At 43.4% G+C, this 20,298-nt stretch overlaps 1 protein-coding gene across 2 annotated transcripts in view; it reads right to left on the reverse strand.

Moving 5' to 3' along the window:
- Positions 1 to 20,298, reverse strand: part of Sgf29 (SAGA-associated factor 29) — a 122,413-nt gene that overhangs the window by 64,835 nt on the left and 37,280 nt on the right. For both annotated transcript variants that reach the window (XM_071692690.1, XM_071692689.1), the window contains exon 4: positions 11,683 to 11,817. In XM_071692690.1, coding sequence (XP_071548791.1) covers positions 11,683 to 11,817 — 135 coding nt within the window. The remainder of the gene's footprint in view (positions 1 to 11,682; positions 11,818 to 20,298) is intronic.

The following is a 20,298-nucleotide window of genomic DNA, read 5'->3' on the forward strand; positions in this document are numbered from 1 at the left end:
TTACCCATATCAATTTAGAGTTTACATTCTTATACTCTATCATATACTCCCACAACTCTTGCTTCAGGAGTAGTACTACTCCTTCCTTTCCTCTTGTCCTCTCACCAATGCCTGACTTTACTCCAAAGATATTCCCAAACCACTCTTCCCCTTCACCCATGAGCTTCATTTCACTCAGAGCCAAAACGTTCAGTGTCCTTACATCAAAAATACTACCTATCTCTCCTTTTTTCTCATCTTGGTTACATCCACATACATTCAGACACCCCAATCTGAGCCTTTGAGGAGGATGAACACTTCCCACATGACTCCTTATTTTGTTTCCCCTTTTAGAAAGTTAAAATGCAAGAAGGGAAGGGTTTCTAGCCCCCACTCCTGCCCCCTTTTGTCGCCTTCTACAACACACGAGGAATACGTGGGAAGTATACTTTCTCCCCCATCCCCATGGCATGAGAAAGGTGGGAGGTGGGCAGATTAGAAAGGGTAGTGAGTGGTGGGATGAAGAAGTAAGTTTATTAGTGAAAGAGAAGAGAGAGGCCTTTGGACGACTTTTGCAGGGAAGTAGTGGAAATGACCAGGAGATGTATAAAAGAAAGTGGCACGAGGTCAAGAGAAAAGTGCAAGAGGTGATAAAGAGGGCAAATGAGAGTTGGGGTGAGAGAGTATCATTAAATTTTGGGATAATAAAAAGTTGTTGTGGAAAGAGGCACATAATGTGCACAAGACAAGATTAATAACAGGTAGTGATGAAGTGAGGAGACGGAGTAAATATTTTGAGGGTTGGCTGAATGTGTTTGATGATAGAGTGGCACATATAGAGTGTTTTGGTCGGGGTGGTGTGTGAAGTAAGAGGGTCAGGGAGAATGGTTTGGTAAAGAGAGAAGAGGTAGTGAAAGCTTTGCGGAAGATGAAATTCGCCAAGGCAGCAGGTTTGGATGGTACTGCAGTGGAATTTATTAAAAAAAGGGGTGATTGTGTTGTTGATTGGTTGGTTAGGATATTCAATGTACGTATGGACCATGGTAAAGTGCCTGGGGATTGGTGGAATGCATGCATAGTGCCATTGTACAAAGGCAAAGGGGATAAAGGTGAGTGTTCAAATTACAGAGGTATAAGTTTGTTGAGTATTCCTGGAAAATTTTATGGGAGGGTATTGATTGAGAGGGTCAATGCATGTACAGAGCATTAGATTGGGAAGAGCAGTGTGGTTTCAGAAGTGGTAGAGGATGTGTGGATTAGGTGTTTGCTTTGACGAATGTATGTGATATATACTTAGAACAATAGATGGATTTGTGTGCAGCATTTATGGATCTGGAGAAAGTATATGATAGAGTTGATAGAGATGCTCTGTGCAAGGTATTAAGAGTATATGGTATAAAAGTGGTGGAATGATGCATAGTGCCATTGTACAAAGGCAAAGGGGATAAAGGTAAGTGTTCAAATTACAGAGGCTTAAGTTTGTTGAGTATTCCTGGGAAAATATATGGGGGGGGGTATTGATTGAGAGGGTTAAGGCATGTACAGAGCATCAGACTGGGGAAGAGCAGTGTGGTTTCAAAAGTGGTAGAGGATGTGTGGATCAGGTGTTTGCTTTGAAGAGTGTATGTGAGAAATAATTAGAAAAAATAGATGGATTTATATGTAGCATTCATGGATCTGGAGAAGGCATATGATAGGGTAGACAGAGATGCTTTGTGGAAGGCTTTAAGAGTATATGGTGTGGGAGGTAAATTATCAGAAGCAGAGAAAAGTTTTTACTAAGGATGTAAGGCATGTGTACAAGTAGGAAGAGAAGAGAGTCATTGGTTCTCAGTAAATGTCAGTCTGCAGCAGGAGGTGTGTGATGTTCCCATGGTTGTTTAATATTTTTATAGATGGGGTGGTTAGGGAGGTAAATGCAAGAGTTTTGGAGCAAGCAGTGAGTATGTAGTCTATTGGGGATGAGAAGTCCTGGGAAGTAAGTCACTTGTTGTTTGCCGATGATACTCTCTGGTGGCTGATTCGAGTATGAAACTGAAGAAGTTGGTGACTGAATTCGGAAAAGTATGTGAAAAGAGAAAGTTGAGAGTGAAACTGAATAAGAGCAAGGTTGTTAGGTTCAGCAGGGTTGAGGGACAAGTCAACTGGGATGTAAGTTTGAATGGAGAAAAATTGGAGGAGATGAAGTGTTTTAGATACCTGGGAGTGGACTTAGCAGTGGATGGAACCATGGAAGTGGAAGTGAGTCACAGGGTGGGGGAGGGGGCAAAGGTTTGGGGAGCATTGAAAAATGTGTGGAAGGCGAAAAAATTATCTCGGAAAGCAAATATGGGTATGTATTAAGGAATAGTGGTTCCAAAAATGTTATATGGTTGTGAGGCATGGGCTATAGATAGAGTTGTACGGAAAAGGGTGGATGTGTTGGAAATCAGATGTTTGAGGACAAGATGTGGTGTGAGGTAGTTTAATTGAGTAAGTAATGAAAGGGTAAGAGAGATGTGTGGTAATAAAAAGAGTGTGGTTGAGAGAGCAGAAGAGGGTGTTTTGAAATGGTTTGGTCACATGCAGAGACTGAGTGAGGAAAGATTGATAATGAGGATATATGTGTCAGAGGTGGAGGGAACGAGGAGGAGTAGGAGACCAAATTGGAGGTGGAAGGATGGAGTGAAGGAGATTTTGAGCAGTCGGGGCCTGAACATGCAGGAGAGTGAAAGACGTGCAAGGAATAGAGTGAATTGGAATGATGTGGTATACCGGGGTCGACGTGCTGTCAATGGACTGAACCAGGGCATGTGAAGCGTCTGGGGTAAACCATGGAAAGTTCTGTGGGGCCTGGATGTGGAAAGGGAGCTGTGGTTTCAGTGCATTATACATGACAGCGAGAGACTGAGTGTGAACGAATGTGGCCTCTGTTTCCTTTTCCTAGCGCTCCCTCACATGCATGCAGGGGGAGGGGATTGTCATTTCATGTGTGGCGGGGTGGCGACGGGAATGAATAAAGGCAGCAAGTATGAATTATGTACATATGTATATATGTATATGTCTTAGTATGTATATATATGTATATGTTGAAATGTATAGGTATGTATATGTGCGTGGGTGGACATGTATGTATATGTATGTGTATGTGGGTGGGTTGGGCCATTCTTTCGTCTGTTTCCTTGCGCTACCTCACTAACGTGGGAGACAGCAACAAAGTATTACAATATAATAATGAAATACGATCATAACTGCAATGTAAGTTTGAATGGAGAAAAACTGGAGGAGGTGAAGAGTTTTAGATACCTGGGAGTGGAATTTTCAGCAAATGGAATCATGGAAGCAGAAGGTAGTCACAGGGTAGGGGAGGAGGTGAAGGTTCTGGGAGCAATGAAGAACGTGTGGTAGGAGAGAACATTATCTCAGTGCAAACATGGGTATGTTTGAAGGAATAGTAGTTCCAACAATGTTATATGGTTGCCACACATGGGCTATAGATAGGGTTGTATGGAGGAGGGTGGATGTGTTGGAAATGAGATGTTTGAGGACAATACGTGGTGTGAGGTGAACTGATCAAGTAACTAATGAAAGGGTAAGTGTGATGAGTGGGATTAAAAAGAGTGTGGTAGAGAGAGCAGAAAAGGGTGTCTTGAAATGGTTTGGAAATATGGAGCGAATGAGTGAGGAAAGATTGACAAAGAGGACATATGGGTCTGAGGTGGAGGAAACAAGGAAAAGTGGGAGACCAAATTGTAGGTGGAAGGATGGAGTAAAAAAGATTTTGAGTGACCAGGGCCTGAACATACAGAAGGGTGTGAGGCATGCAAGGAATAGAAAGAATTGGAACAATGAGGTATACCAGGGTCGACATGCTGTCAATGGACTGAACTAGGGTGTGTGAAACATTTGGGGTAAACCATGGAAAGGTCTGTGGGGCCTGGATGTGAAAAGGGAGCTGTGGTTTCAGTGTATTACACATGACAACTTGAGACTGAGTGTGAACAAAAGTGGCCCTGTTTGTCTGTTTTTCTGGCGCTACCTCACGGGAGCAAGGGGTAACAGATCTATTTTCTGTGGGGCGGGGTAGTGCCAAAAATGGATGAAGGCAAGTTCGTATGAATATGTACGTGTGTATATATGTTTTTTTTTTTTTTTTTTTTTATACTTTGTCGCTGTCTCCCGCGTTTGCGAGGTAGCGCAAGGAAACAGACGAAAGAAATGGCCCAACCCCCCCCCCCATACACATGTACATACACACGTCCAGACACGCAAATATACATACCTACACAGCTTTCCATGGTTTACCCCAGACGCTTCATATGCCTTGCTTCAATCCACTGACAGCACGTCAACCCCTGTATACCACATGACTCCAATTCACTCTATTTCTTGCCCTCCTTTCACCCTCCTGCATGTTCAGGCCCCGATCACACAAAATCTTTTTCACTCCATCTTTCCACCTCCAATTTGGTCTCCCTCTTCTCCTCGTTCCCTCCACCTCCGACACATATATCCTCTTGGTCAATCTCTCCTCACTCATTCTCTCCATGTGCCCAAACCATTTCAAAACACCCTCTTCTGCTCTCTCGACCAGGCTCTTTTTATTTCCACACATCTCTCTTACCCTTACGTTACTTACTCGATCAAACCACCTCACACCACACATTGTCCTCAAACATCTCATTTCCAGCACATCCATCCTCCTGCGCACATCTCTATCCATAGCCCACGCCTCGCAACCATACAGCATTGTTGGAACCACTATTCCCTCAAACATACCCATTTTTGCTTTCCGAGATAATGTTCTCGACTTCCACACATTTTTCAAGGCTCCCAAAATTTTCGCCCCCTCCCCTACCCTATGATCCACTTCCGCTTCCATGGTTCCATCCGCTGACAGATCCACTCCCAGATATCTAAAACACTTCACTTCCTCCAGTTTTTCTCCATTCAAACTCACCTCCCAATTGACTTGACCCTCACCCCTACTGTACCTAATAACCTTGCTCTTATTCACATTTACTCTCAACTTTCTTCTTCCACACACTTTACCAAACTCAGTCACCAGCTTCTGCAGTTTCTCACATGAATCAGCCACCAGCGCTGTATCATCAGCGAACAACAATTGACTCACTTCCCAAGCTCTCTCATCCCCAACAGACTTCATACTTGCCCCTCTTTCCAGGACTCTTGCATTTACCTCCTTTACAACCCCATCCATAAACAAATTAAACAACCATGGAGACATCACACACCCCTGCCGCAAACCTACATTCACTGAGAACCAATCACTTTCCTCTCTTCCTACACGTACACATGCCTTACATCCTCGATAAAAACTTTTCACTGCTTCTAACAACTTGCCTCCCACACCATATATTCTTAATACCTTCCACAGAGCATCTCTATCAACTCTATCATATGCCTTCTCCAGATCCATAAATGCTACATACAAATCCATTTGCTTTTCTAAGTATTTCTCACATACATTCTTCAAAGCAAACACCTGATCCACACATCCTCTACCACTTCGAGGATATATGTATATATGTATGCATCTGTATATGCGTATATGATGATGTGTATATGTATATGTATGTATATGTGTGTGTATCGTTATCCCTAGGGATAGGGGAGAAACAATACTTCCCAAGCATTCCTCACATGTCATAGAAGGCGACTAAAGGGGACGGGAGCAGGGGGCTGGAAACCCTCCCCTCCTTGTACTTTAACTTTCTAAAAGGGGAAACAGAAGAAGGAGTCACGCAGGGAGTGCTTATCCTCCTCGAAGGCTCAGATTGGGGTATTTAAATGTGTGGATGTAACCAAGATGAGAAAAAAGGAGAGATAGGTAGTATGTTTGAGGAAAGAAACCTGGATGTTTTGGCTCTGAGTGAAACGAAGCTCAAGGGTAAAGGGGAAGAGTGGTTTGGGAATGTCTTAGGTGTAAAGTCAGGGGTTAGTGAGAGGACAAGAACAAGGGAAGGAAGAGCACTGCTCCCGAAACAGGAGTGGTGGGAGTATGTGATGGAGTGTAAGAAAGTAAACTCTAGATTGATATGGGTAAAACTGAAAGTTGATGGAGAGAGATGGGTGATTATTGGTGCATATGCACCTGGGTATGAGAAGAAAGATCATGAGGCAAGTGTTTTGGGAGCAGCTGAGTGAGTGTGTTAGTAGCTTTGATGCAGGAGACCGGGTTATAGCGATGGGTGATTTGAATGCAAATGTGAGTAATGTGGCAGTTGTGGGAATAATTGGTGTACATGGGGTGTTCAGTGTTGTAAATGGAAATGGTGAAGGGCTTGTAGATTTATGTGCTGAAAAAGGACTGGTGATTGGGAATACCTGGTTTAAAAAGAGAGATATACATAAGTATACGTATGTAAGTAGGAGAGATGGCCAGAGAGCGTTATTGGATCATGTGTTAATTGACAGGCGTGCGAAAGAGAGACTTTTGGATGTTAATGTGCTGAGAGGTGCAACTGGAGGGATGTCTGATCATTATCTTGTGGAGGCAAAGGTGAAGATTTGTAGAGGTTTTCAGAAAAGAAGAGAGAATGTTGGGGTGAAAAGAGTGGTGAGAGTAAGTGAGCTTCGGAAGGAGACTTGTGCGAGGAAGTACCAGGAGACACTGAGTACAGAATGGAAAAAGGTGAGAACAAAGGAGGTAAGGGGAGTGGGGGAGGAATGGGATGTATTTAGGGAAGCAGTGATGGCTTGTGCAAAAGATGCTTGCGGCATGAGGAGCGTGGGAGGTGGGCAGATTAGAAAGGGTAGTGAGTGGTGGGATGAAGAAGTAAGATTATTGGTGAAAGAGAAGAGAGAGGCATTTGGACGATTTTTGCAAGGAAATAATGCAAATGAGTGGGAGATGTATAAAAGAAAGAGGCAGGAGAAAGGTGCAAGAGGTGAAAAAGAGGGCAAATGAGAGTTGGGGTAAGAGAGTATCATTAAATTTTAGGGAGAATAAAAAGATGTTTTGGAAGGAGGTAAATAAAGTGCATATGACAAGGGAACAAATGGGAACTTCAGTGAAGGGGGATAATGGGGAGGTGATAACAAGGAGTGGTGATGTGAGAAGGAGATGGAAAGGGTATTTTGAAGGTTTGTTGAATGTGTTTGATGATAGAGTGGCAGGTATAGGATGTTTTGGTTGAGGTGGTGTGCAAAGTGAGAGGGTAAGGGAGAATGATTTGGTAAGCAGAGAAGAGGTAGTAAAAGCTTTGTGGAAGATGAAAGCCGGCAAGGCAGCAGGTTTGGATGGTACTGCTGTGAAATTTATTACAAAAGGGGGTGACTGTATTGTTGATTGGTTGGTGAGGTTATTTAATGTATGTATGACTCATGGTGAGGTGCCTGAGGATTGGCGGAATGCTAACATAGTGCCATTGTACAAAGGCAAAGGGGATAAAAGTGAGTGCTCAAATTACAGAGGTATAAGTTTGTTGAGTATTCCTGGGAAATTACATGGGAGGGTATTGATTGAGAGGGTGAAAGCATGTACAGAGCATCAGATTGGGGAAGATCAGTGTGGTTTCAGAAGTGGTACAGGATGTGTGGATCAGGTGTTTGCTTCGAAGAATGTATGTGAGAAATACTTGGAAAAGCAAATGGATTTGCATGTAGCATTTATGGATCTGGAGAAGGCATATGATAGGGTTGATAGAGATGCTCTGTGGAAGGTATTAAGGATATATGGTGTGGGAGGCAAGTTGTTAGAAGCAGCGAAAAGTTTTTATCGAGGATGTAAGGCATGCGTACGTGAAGGAAGAGAGGAAAGTGATTGGTTCTCAGTGAATGTGGGTTTGCGGCAGGGGTGTGTGATGTCTCCATGGTTGTTCAATTTGTTTATGGATGGGGTTGTTAGGGAGGTGAATGCAAGAGTTTTGGAAAGAGGGGCAAGTATGCAGTCTGTTGTGGATGAGAGAGCTTGGGAAGTGAGTCAGTTGTTGTTCGCTGATGATACAGCGCTGGTGGCTGATCCATGTGAGAAACTGCAGAAGCTAGTGACTGAGTTTAGTAAAGTGCGTGAAAGAAGAAAGCTGAGAGTAAATGTGAATAAGAGCAAGGTTATTAGGTAAGTCTGAATGGAGAAAAACTGGAGGAAGTGAAGAGTTTTAGATATCTGGGAGTGGATTTGGCAGCGGATGGAACCATGGAAGCGGAAGTGAATCATAAGGTGGGGCAGGGGGAATAGGTTCTGTTAGCGTTGAAGAATGTGTAGAAGTCGAGAACATTATCTCGGAAAGCAAAAATGGGTATGTTTGAAGAAATAGTGGTTCCAACAATGTTATATGGTTGCATGGCGTGGGCTATAAACAGAGTTGTGTGGAGGAGGGTGGATGTGCTGGAAAGGAGATGTTTGAGGATAATATGTGGTGTGAGGTGGTTTGATCCAATAAGTAATAATAAGGTAAGAGAGATGTGTGGTAATAAAAAGAGTGTGGTTGAGAGAGCAGAAGAGGGTGTTTTGAAATGGTTTGGTCACATGGAGAGAATGAGTAAGGAAAGATTGACCAAGAGGAAATATGTGTCAGAGGTGGAGGGAACTAAAAGTGGAAGACCAAACTGGAGGTGGAAAGATGGAGTGAAAAAGATTTTGAGTGATCGGGGCCTGAACATGCAGGAGGGTGAAAGGTGTGCAAGGAATAGAGTGAATTGGAACGATGTGGTATACTGGGGTCGATGTGCTGTCAATGGATTGAACCAGGGCATGTGAAGTGTCTGGGGTAAACCATGGAAAGTTCTGTGGGGCCTGGATGTGGAAAGAGAGCTGTGGTTTCGGTGCATTATTACATGACAGCTAGAGACTGAGTGTGAACGAATGTGGCCTTTGTTGTCTTTTTCTAGTGCTACCTCGTGCACATGAGGGGGAATGGGACTGTTATTTCATGTGTGGCAGGGTGGCGATGGGAATGAATAAAGGCAGACAGTATGAAGTATGTACATGTGTATATATGTATATGTCTGTGAGTGTATATATATGTATACGTTGAGATGTATAGGTATGTATATTTGTGTGTGTGGACGTGTATGTATATACATGTGTATGTGGGTGGGTTGGGCCATTCTTTCGTTTGTTTCCTTGCGCCACCTTGCTAATGCGGGAGACTGCGACAAAGAAAAAATAAATGTGTGTGTGTGTGGGCATTTATGTATATATATGTGTATACGAGTGGATGGGCCATTCTTCATCTGTTCCCTGGTGCTACCTCACTGATGCAGGAAACAGTGATTAAGCATAAGAAATACAATAAATAATCATATTATGAATGACAGTCACTTGATGAGTAGTGAGAATCATACTGGAATAAGTGAGAAGCAGAACATCAGTGAAAAACAAAGCGAGGGATTGAGTTGGGAGGCAGGTAGCACTGAATATTTTATAGCTCTGCTCTATCCAGTCCATCTCTGCAATGAAATTATGATCTAGGCTGTGATAATTGAAACAGTGGCGATGGTGGAAGCAGTGGTGGTGGTGAGGCAGAATGTGGTAAATGGTGACAAGGTGATGCATTTATATGTTTCTTAGATAACACAGGGTGCAGCACTGGCAGTCTCTATTGGACAGCTGATGTCTATCCACAAAATTGAGTGTATGTATAACTGAGCACTGTTGTATCTCTTCAACAGTACATTACATGACAATTTAAAATGTGGAGTAAGAATGCAAAATGGTGGGGGGGGGGGGTGATTAGAGGCAGAGAGGAAGGGAGCGATAACATGCACCGGGTGTGATGCCATGCACTCCTCAATAGCTGATGTTTAACCTACCATCACACATGCCACTAAACATCTGTGCTTCAGTTAACTACACAATTTCATGTCATACAATAAGACCTACACTTAACAGAAGATTATAAAAAACATTTAATAATCAACTGTAGTCATAGGTACTTACCAACAAAGCACTAAAGCAGCAACACATCACAATAGTAATGGGAAGAAGCAATACAACAGAAGCTACTCATAAGATGTTCTGGCTGTCTCTTGAGGAAGGCATCTAAGGTTGACTGCCTTTACTTGAATTTCTTTCCATGGAATAATTCTCTGTGACATGAAATCATGTCAAAAACACCTCTCATTACCTTGCTGCTGCACTCCCAGTCCAGGTCATTCTCAAGAAACTGGTCAATTATTTCTGCAATCTCAGTGATGCTGTCAATGAGGAAAGCTGTGCTGAGGTTTCTCTCTGAAGGTGTCTCTGGCTCTTCTGTACAAGAGTCATCTGAGCAGGGATGTGTGTGAGCAGGAAGAGGGGAAGGTAAGCAACTCCAGGTATAGGTGGGTCTGAGACAGGTGTCTGATGTTACCATGGCAGTTTAATATTTTATGGATGGGGTGGTCAGAGAGGTGAATGCAAGGATCTTAAAGGGAAGAGCAGGTACTTATTCCTTTGGGAGTAGAAGGCCTGAGAGGAGCATCAGTTGCTTGCTGATGATAAGGAACTGGTGGCAAATTCAAGTGAGAAACTGCAGGAGCTGGTACCAGAGTTTGGCAGAGTGTGTGAAAGAAGAAAGTTGAATGTAAACGTGAATGAATACAAAATTAATAGGTTTGGTAGTAAGGAGAAACAATATATTGGCAGTGTGAGTTTGCACAGAGAGAACTTGGAGGAAGTGGAGTGTTTTACACATCTGGGAGCAGATATAGCACCAAACAGAACCATGAAAGATGAAGTGAGCCAAAGGGTGGGTGATGGGGCAAAGATCACAGGCACATTAAGGAAAGTGTGGAAAGAAAGGTTGCTTCTTTAAGGGTAAAGATAAGTAAGTTTAATGGTATAGTAATCCCATCACTGCTGTACTGATGCAAAGTAAGGCCCTTGGACAAAAATGTAAAGAAGTGGGTGGATGTGTTGGACATGAAGTATTTTGAAAATAGTTGGTGTATGGAGGGTTGACCACAGAAGAAATGATAGGGTAAGAGGGAGGTGTGGTAGTCAGAGGAGGATGCATGAAAAACCTGAAAAGGATATGCTGAACTGGCCTGGATGTATGGTGAGGATGAGAAAGGAGTGAATGACTTAAAGGGTATACATGTCAGTCAGAGGTGAAGGGAACAAGAAATAGGGAGAAACTAAGGCAGAGGTGGAAGGATGGAGTGAAAGATGCTTTAAAGCTTTGGGACCTGAACATGCAGGGGGTGTGAAGTGCGCAAGGAACAAAGTGAATTGGAGCAATTTGGTATACAGGGGAAAATGTTCTGTCAATGAGCTGAACCAGGGCCTATGAAGATGATGAGGGAATTACAGAAGGTCAGTGGGGCCTGGTTGTGGATAGGGGGCTCTGTTTTGATGCATTACACAAGATCACTAGAGTATGGATTTTTTCTTTTCTTATGTTTGCTGAGACAGCACAGGCAGCTGAGGCCATACTCATGGCCATCCCATTAATGCTATATACATTGTATACATATATACCCTAGCCTGAGCCAAGTACCCATTTCATCAACCAACCCACAGGGGTGGATGTACAGATGGGTTGACTGTATACTGCTGCAACCATGATTCAAACCTATGTGCTCGACCCTGGGCAGCCTATGAATGCATCAGGGTCAGGGATGCTAATCACTATACCACAGTAGTCCATAGGGGACAAATGAGGCCAATGCTTTGTCTGTTCCAAATGCTACCACACTAATGTGGGAAACTACAAATTTGTATGAAAAGAAAAAAGAATACATATCAATTTCCAGACATGAAAAATAAATGTAACTTACCCGATTTGAAATTGTTAATTTTTCTTCACCAATAATTTTTTCAGAAAGTGCATTGATAGAATTCATATGAGGAATGTTGTCATCCCTGGCTTTCTGTAGCTCACAAACTAGGTCAGATAACACCTTCACCCGTTCCTGAAAAATAATCAAATAAAATGACTTGACAACAAAACCATAAAACTTTGTGATTCTCTTTAACTTTAATTAGTGATTAAAGACAACTGAAGTAAACAGTAAGAAATAGTGCACAAAAGGATCTAAATACAAAGAAATATCTCCAGGGGATAAGGGAGAAAGAATACTTTCCATACATTTCCTGCTTGTCACAGAGGGCAACTTAGAGGAATGGAAGCAGGGGGCTAGTACCCCCTACCCCTTCTTGTATTACAATTTCTAAAAGAAGGAGCTGAGTGCATTTTCATCCTCTTCAAAGGCTAAGGCTTAGGTGTCTGAATATGTTTGGATGTAACCAAAATGAGACAAAAAGAGAGACAAAATACATGCTCAAGGAAAGGAAACTAGATGTTTACCTCTGAATCACACATAGCTCAAGAGTAAGGGGGAAGAATGGTCTGACAATGTCTTGGGTAAATTCCGAGGTTTCACATAAGGGTTAAGGTGAGAGTTAAGGAAGGGTAGCACATCTGCTGAAAAAGGAGTCGTGGGTGTGTGACAGAGTGAAAGTGAGTTCCAGACTGATGTAGATTTGAATGAAAGTGGATTATAATAAGAGGATGATTATTAAAGCTAATGCACCAGGCCACAAGCTGGATGATGAAGAGGTGATTTTTGGGAGCAGCTAAGTGATTGTGCCACTAGTTTTGATGCAAGAAGATGAGTATCTGAGATGGGTGATCTGAATGCAAAAGTAGGTAATGACGCAGTTGAGGGTATAAATGAGGACACCAGGTATTTAGTGATGTGAATGGAGATGGTAAAAAGCTTGAAGAGTTGTGTTGAAAGAGGACAAGTGATTGAGAATACGTAGTTTAAAAAGAGGGACATACATAAATATATGAGGAGTGGAAAGATGGTAAGATAGCAATATTGTATTATATACAAATTAATAGGCTTGCAAAAGAGAGACCCTTTGATTTGAATGTGCTGATGGGGATAGCGGGTAGAATGTCTGATCACTACCTACTGTAAAAAAGATATGGGTGAAAAGAGGGTGATGAAAGTAAGTGAACTTGGAAAGAGGTCTGTGTGAAGAGAAATCAGGAGAAATGAAGAGTAGAATAGCAAAAGGTGAGAGTAGATATAGGTAAGAAATGGCGAGAAACTGAAGGTGTTTACAAATGCAGTGCTGACATGAGAGAAGTACACGGAATGTGGAAGAAGGGCAGGTGAGAAAGTGTTGTGAATGGTCAGATGATACGGCTATGTTGTTAGTGAAAGAGAAAAGATAGGTGTATGGGTGTTACTTACAAAGGTTTGTGAGTGAGTGGGAGATGTACAAGAGAAAGTGGCAGGAAGTTAAGAGGAAAGTGCAGGAGCTGAAAAACAGGGCAAATGATGGACTTCAACAAATAAGTCGGCATTCCATCAGGGCCAGGGGCAGATGTCTACGTGGCTTTGAGGTGGTGTGCTACCTCACCTATGGTAATAACCTCTGCTAGTTGTCCGGGTTCTAGGTCGCAATCGGTGATGAAACGCTCATCTGGCTCAGATGGGTGAGAGAAGAGGGCTCCCTAAAAAGGATGTAGGCTTTCTGGCCCAACCGAAGTTGGTGGTACCTCCAAGTCACCTTCTAGGACCAGTCCAGCAGCCAAAGACTTATTCTGACAATAAAGTCTCTGTACTTTTCGGTATTATTCCTGCCTTAGCCAGTTTCCGCGCAAAGGAACCTCCTCCATACAGCGTACGCTGCCAGAGTTCACTGACTGTCTTGGTCTATCTCCCCAACGATTCTGGCAGTCTTTCGGCAAGCCACAGGAGCTAATCAGTTGCTGGCATGCTCTGTGGCTACCCTGATCACAGCAAGGCTGTCACCCTTACACAAGTGGTTCAAGGCAACATTTAAGATATCCTCGCCCCACGATGGAGTTGTGGGGACAGGTCTGAGCGTGTCGAGATAGGTGGCAGTCTCCGCAACAAAGGAGGCAACGGATTGGGATTGGGTAACCCATGGAGCATCTGGGACAGATAAAACCATGGAAATGGCCTCACGGCCAGAAGCGGTAGGCTCCCCTCCTCCAAGGACAGCCCCTCTCCCGCACCTGAGAGGCTTTCACCACTGGAGTTGGCATGCACATGCCTACTTGCACATGGTGCTTCCTCCAGGATGCCACTCTGTGTGTTACTTCCTGGAGTTGCTGGGACACGCCTCCCATCTGATATACTACCAGTCACCTCACCTTCACCGGTTTCCTGGTGAAGATTTATGTCCAAGACCAGTTCCTGAACCCTAGTCTTATACGACACTTTCCTTCGAAGGCCTTTGATTGCTTCGACTGTCCTAGAGGGAACAATCACTTGCAACCGCTGGTTCAGGCCTAGGACAGCAACTAGTGAGGGACCAGCTGCCATCTTCACCTCTGCACTAGCGAGGAGCTCTACCTCCTCACTGGTCCATGAAGTCTTTGATAGTACGTGTCATGCAGCCAACTCCTGGTAAAAAGAGTTTGCGTTTTCCTGCCTTTCGTGGGCCCTACAGCCCTGAAAGTTGGCAAAGGTGATCCTACAATGTGGAAAGTGGGAGAATGGTCGTTGGCTGCTCCCCCTTGACTGTTATTGGCACCTGACATACCAACAGCGGCTGGTACGCTAGTCCGTGAGGATTGGTTATGCATAGTGAGTGCCATGGAACGAAAACTCATGACAAGGGTGGACACTCCAGTAAGGATCGCACAGTACTGCTGCCCAAAGGAAGCAGAGGACTGCAGTCAGGAGATGGAGGCTGCCGCTGTGCTTCTGTCCTGGGATTGCCCTTTGGTAGTTGTCCTATTGTACCAGTAAACGGAGCTGGACAACTTTCGACTCAACTGTTGATTGATACATGCTGGATAATCAATCAACAAAGCTAGGGCTTCAAGCTCGCAATCACTCAAGTCACTCAGCTTGGAAGGCTTTATAAAGTGAGCGATAATCCTTTTGTGACTCTAAGAGAGTCTTGCTCCATCTACTATCATGCCTCAGGTTAGTGGATGGGTTAATAGTGGGAACCACCTCCTGTCTGGGTCTGATTATGTGAAGGCCGTCCAAGTGAGGATTGGCACTTTAACCACCCCGCCAGGGCTTCCAGAGACCGGCCCAAGATAAACGGACTCTGTGGCACATGTCATAAGCCCAGTACGCTTAGGCATATTGCTCAGATGTGCCCGCCCATGGTGGGAGGGTAAAGAGGCACGATAACATCAGTGCCTATTTGGCCTGACAATTGAGACAGAGGGGGTATGGGGTGTCCTGTGAGTCTTGCATCCCAATTGTGGGGCCATTTAGGAAACCAGACATCATGGCTTCCAAAGGTACAGAGACTTTTATCATCGACACTCAAGTCTCTGGTGTCCATTTCGCGCTTTCAGCTGCACATCAGTACAAGAGCAGCTACTACGGCACCCTGGAAGTCCTTCAGGGCATACGGGATTTCACTGGGAAAGGCACTGTGCATGTGACATCTGCCACATTAACTTGGCATGGTGCATGGTGCCAAGAAAGCGCGAGTGCTCTCAGATGGTTAGGGCTTACTTACCGGGACCTAGAGGTGTGCTCAGTAAAAGCCCTAATCTGGACCCACTCCATTTACAGGATGTGGTCCAAGAGCAAAGGTTAGCAATCGGGCCTGCCTTGTCAATCTGGTGTCAGCTGTTGGGCTGGTAAGGGTAGTTCACCCTTTGTGCGCTTGTGGTGAGCGGGATTAGGCTGTTCTCCTAAAGCTCCAAGGGTAGGTACCAGTTCCTGAGGGTGGGTTGTCATAGCGAGCAGTGGGCACCTTGGCGGGGTCATCTGCTACTCCCATACAACAGGTCACACTGGAAGGTGAGCGGTGCTGGGGGGGTCTACTGTGTGTCAGTCAGTAAATTGAGGTATCAAACCATTGTCTAACTGCCGCCTCTCTACTTATTTCTATCTATGCTATCAGCAGTCTGATCTACCATCTTCCTCTTGGTGTGTCCATACATTCCTTCCTTCAATTAACAATTTCTTTCACTATCAACATGTAGTTTTAGGTCACTTACTGACAACTCCCCTTTAGATCAAAAAGAGATGCACGGTAGTATGTAGTTAGCCTTACCAGCACATCCCATCACTAATTGGGAGTCTATGAAGAGAATCCAGCTGAGGTGAGCAAGTATCAACAAACTCCAGGAGGAATATGAGAAAATGTTGTGAGAAAAACAAAAGCACAAATGGGAATATTGATGAAGAGATTAAACATGGAAGTGGTAACACGTAGAGTGACTGTGCTGATGATTCATCGGTAAGGAGTTTTAATGTATGTATGGGTCATGGTGAGGTGCCTGAAGACTGTATAGTGCCATTACATAAAGGTAAAGGGGATAAAGGTAAGTATTCAAATTATAGAGAGAAAAGTGAATGGTTCCAAGTGAAGGCCGGTCTGTGGCAAGGATGTGTGATGTCACCATGGTTGTTTAATTTGTTTATGGATGGGATGGTGAGGGAGGTATATGTGAGAGTCTTGGAAAGAGGAGTGAATATGCAGTCTCTTGGAGATGAGAGGGCCTGGGAAGAGTCAGCTGTTGTTTGCTGATGATACGGCCCTGGTGGCAGATTCAGGTACGAAACTGCAGAAGTTAGTGACTGAGCATGGAAGAGTGTGTGAAAGGAGAAAGGTGAGAGTAAATGTGAATAAAAGCAAGATTATAAGGTTTAGCAGGGTTGAGGGACATGTTAGTTGGGGTGTGAGTTTGAATGGAAAAATACTGGAGGAAGAGAAATGCTTCAGACACCTGGGAGTGGACATAGTGAATGGAACCATGGAAGTGGAAGTGAGTCACAGGTTGGGGAAGGGGATGAAATTTCTGGAAGCACTGAAGAATGTGGAAAGAGATCATTATCTGGGAAGGCAAAAAGGGTACATCTGAAGGTATAGTATTGTAGTCCCAACAATATCATATGGTAGCGAAGCATGGGCTATAGATGAGGTTGAACAGAAGAGTGTGCATGTATAAGAATTGAAATGCTTAAGACAATATGTGGTGTGAGGTGGTTTGACTGAGTAAGTCATGAAAAGGTGAAAGAGATGTTTGGTAATAAAAAGAGTGTGGTTGAGAGAGCTGAAGAGGGTGTGCTGAAATGGTTTGGACATATGGAGAGCATGAGTGAGGAAAGGTTGACAAAGAGGATATGTGTCAGGAGTGGACGGAGCAAGGAGAACAGAGAGACCAAAGTGGAGATGAAAGGATTGAGTGAAAAAGATTTTGAGTGATCAGGGTTGAGCATGCAGGAAGATGAAAGGCAACCACAAGAAAGGGTGAACTGGAACAATGTGGTTTATTGGGGATGACATGCTGTCAATGGAATGAAACAGGGAATGTGAAGCATCCTGGGTAAATCATGGAAAGATCTGTGGGGCCTGGTTGCAGATAGGGAGCTGTGGTTCTGGTGCATTACACTTGACAGATAATGGATATGAGCAAATGTGGCCTTTCACCGTTTGTTCCAGGTGCTACCTTGCAAAGGCGGAAAATGGGGATGAAGTACGAAAAATACTTTTATTTTTATTTCTTTTATTTCATTTTGCTTTATCGCTGTCTCCCGCGTTAGCGAGGTAGCGCAAGGAAACAGACGAAAGAATGGCCCAACCCACCCACATAAACATGTATATGCATACACGTCCACACACGCAAATATACATACCTATACATCTCAACGTATACATGTATATACACACACAGACATACATATATACACATGTACATAATTCATAGTCTGCCTTTATTTATTCCCATTGCCACCCTGCCACACATGAAATAACAACCCCCTCCCCCCTCATGTGCATGAGGTAGCGCTAGGAAGACAACAAAGGCCCCATTCATTCACACTCAGTCTCTAGCTGTCATGTAATAATGCACCGAAACCACAGCTCTCTTTCCACATCCAGGCCCCACAGAACTTTCCATGGTTTACCCCAGATTCCTCACATGCCCTGGTTCAATCCAATGACAGCACATCGACCCTGGTATACCACATCTTTCCAATTCACTCTATTCCTTGCACACCTTTCACCTTCCTGCATGTTCAGGCCCCGATCACTCAAAATCTTTTTCACTCCATCTTTCCACCTCCAATTTGATCTCCCACTTCTCATTCCTCCACCTCTGACACATATATCCTCTTTGTCAATCTTTCCTCACTCATTCTCTCCATATGACCAAACCATTTCAAAACACCCTCTTCTGCTCTCTCAACCACACTCTTTTTATTACCACACATCTCTCTTACCCTATTATTACTTACTCGATCAAACCACCTCACATCACACTAAAATACTTATATGTCATTAATGAAATGGCCCTGATTAGGGTATTCATAGCCTGTGCCATCTCAGCTTCTGAGGGGGGGAAAAAAATGAGTAAGTAGAAAAAATGAATACGTATGAGAGATGAGAACAGTGTGCTTATATGGTTTCAACATATGGAGAAGATGAGCGTGGAAAGGCTAACTAATAAGGTAAATATGTCATAAATGGAGGACCAAGAAGGGATAAATTGAGGAGGTGGAAGGGTGAAGTGATAGATGCTCTAAGTGACTGCGTTCTGAATAAGAAAGGGGGTGAAGTAAAGATGGAACTGAATGAATGGGAGAGATTGGTATACAGGGGATGACATGTCAATTGGCTGAACCAAGGCATACATGTTCAGAGGAAACCAGAGAAAGGCCTGCTGGGCTTTGCTTTGGATAGGGGGCTCTGGTTTTGGTGTATTATACATGACTACTAGAGTGGATGTGAATAAATGAGGCCATTCTTCATCTGTTCCTAGCCCTAACTTAATTTTCAAGAAACAGTGACAAATGTAGAAAAAAAAATAGTGATTAGGATATTACTTGGTATGATATTTTCCCTAATATACCAATATTCGATGTTATAAATGATGTAAACATGTTAATGACCCATTATTTTAAGATGAGCTACATTATGAGTGAAGTGCTTGTACATTTGGCATCCCCACACTCAGTATCCTGTGATCAATAGAATATCCTACTAGGCCTAACTTGGTAGCTATATGCATTTACAATTTATAAAGTTGAAAGATAAAGGTTAAATGTTAGAGTTGGGAATGATATTGTGATTTACCATCTTTGCTCCTGAAGGGCCCATGGCCTTTTTGGTTCCCCTGGTTTCATCTATGCCCAACCAGTGATAAGCATATCACTTTAATGCAGGAGTCATTCAAATGGTATATGGTGTTATCTTTAAAAAGAATAAGTGAAAAGGAATATGAATAAATCTCTATGCAAAGGAATATCAGGTTACAATTTCTATTCCATTTTCTTTCACACTTGTTTGCCATTTCCCACTTAGGAAAAGACAAAGAAAAAGCTTCATTCCTTCATAGCCATTCTCTAACTGTCATGAGTAATGCATTAATATCTCAGTACCCTACCCACAACCAGGCCCCATAGACCTTTCAGTGGTTCCATCCAGCAGCTTCATATGCTCTGGTTCAGTCCACTGATAGCACAGCAAACCTATATACCACATTGCTCCCATGCAAATCTTTAACCTCCTACATGTTCAGGCCCAAAGCACTCAAAACCTTATTCACTCCATCCTTCCATCTCCAATTTGGTCTCCTCCTTCTCCTTGTCCCCTTAACTTCTGAGTTATGTATCCTCTTTGTCAACCTCTTCCCACTCATTCTCTTCATGTACAGCTCATTTCAGCACAACCTCTTCAAATCTCTCAATCGTGCTCTTTTCATCACTACAACTCTCTGTTAACTTTATTCCCTCGATCAACCCCTCCTCACACTGCATACTGTCTTCCATCATTCTATTTCCACCATAATCACCCTCTTCCATTCGTACTCATCTATAGCCAATGCCTAGTATCAATACATCATAGATGGGCCTGCCATAACTTCAAAAATACCCATTTTCACCCTTGCAGATAGCAAACACTCTTTCCACACATTGCTCAATGTTCCCAGTACCTTTACCCATCAACCCACTCTAAGAGTCATCTCAGTTTTCATGGTTCCATTTACTGCCTTGTCCACTACCAGCTATCTAAAATACTTCAGTAACTCTAAGTTTTCTTTAATCAAACTCTCTTCCCAACTAATCTGTCTCTTTGCACTGATAAACCTATAACCTTGCTTTAATTTGCATTTTCTTTCAATTTTCTCCTTTCACACAATCTATCAAACTTTGAAATCAATATCTCCAGTTTCTCATTTGTATCTGCTACTAAAACTGTCATCGGCAAAGAACAACTGACTCACCTACCAGGACCGCACCCCCTACAGACTGCAAAACTGCCCTTCCCTCCAGACCCCTGAATTTACCTCCCTTATCACCCTATCCATCAACAATTCAAACAGCCGTGGTGACACCACACACTACTACTCCTGCCACAGACCTACCTTCACCCGGAACAACTCACCCTCTTCTCTATCTACGTGCATACATCGTATGCCTTACTTTTTTGAC

This window comes from Panulirus ornatus, chromosome 53, assembly GCF_036320965.1.
Source record: "Panulirus ornatus isolate Po-2019 chromosome 53, ASM3632096v1, whole genome shotgun sequence".
Taxonomy (NCBI): domain Eukaryota; kingdom Metazoa; phylum Arthropoda; class Malacostraca; order Decapoda; family Palinuridae; genus Panulirus; species Panulirus ornatus.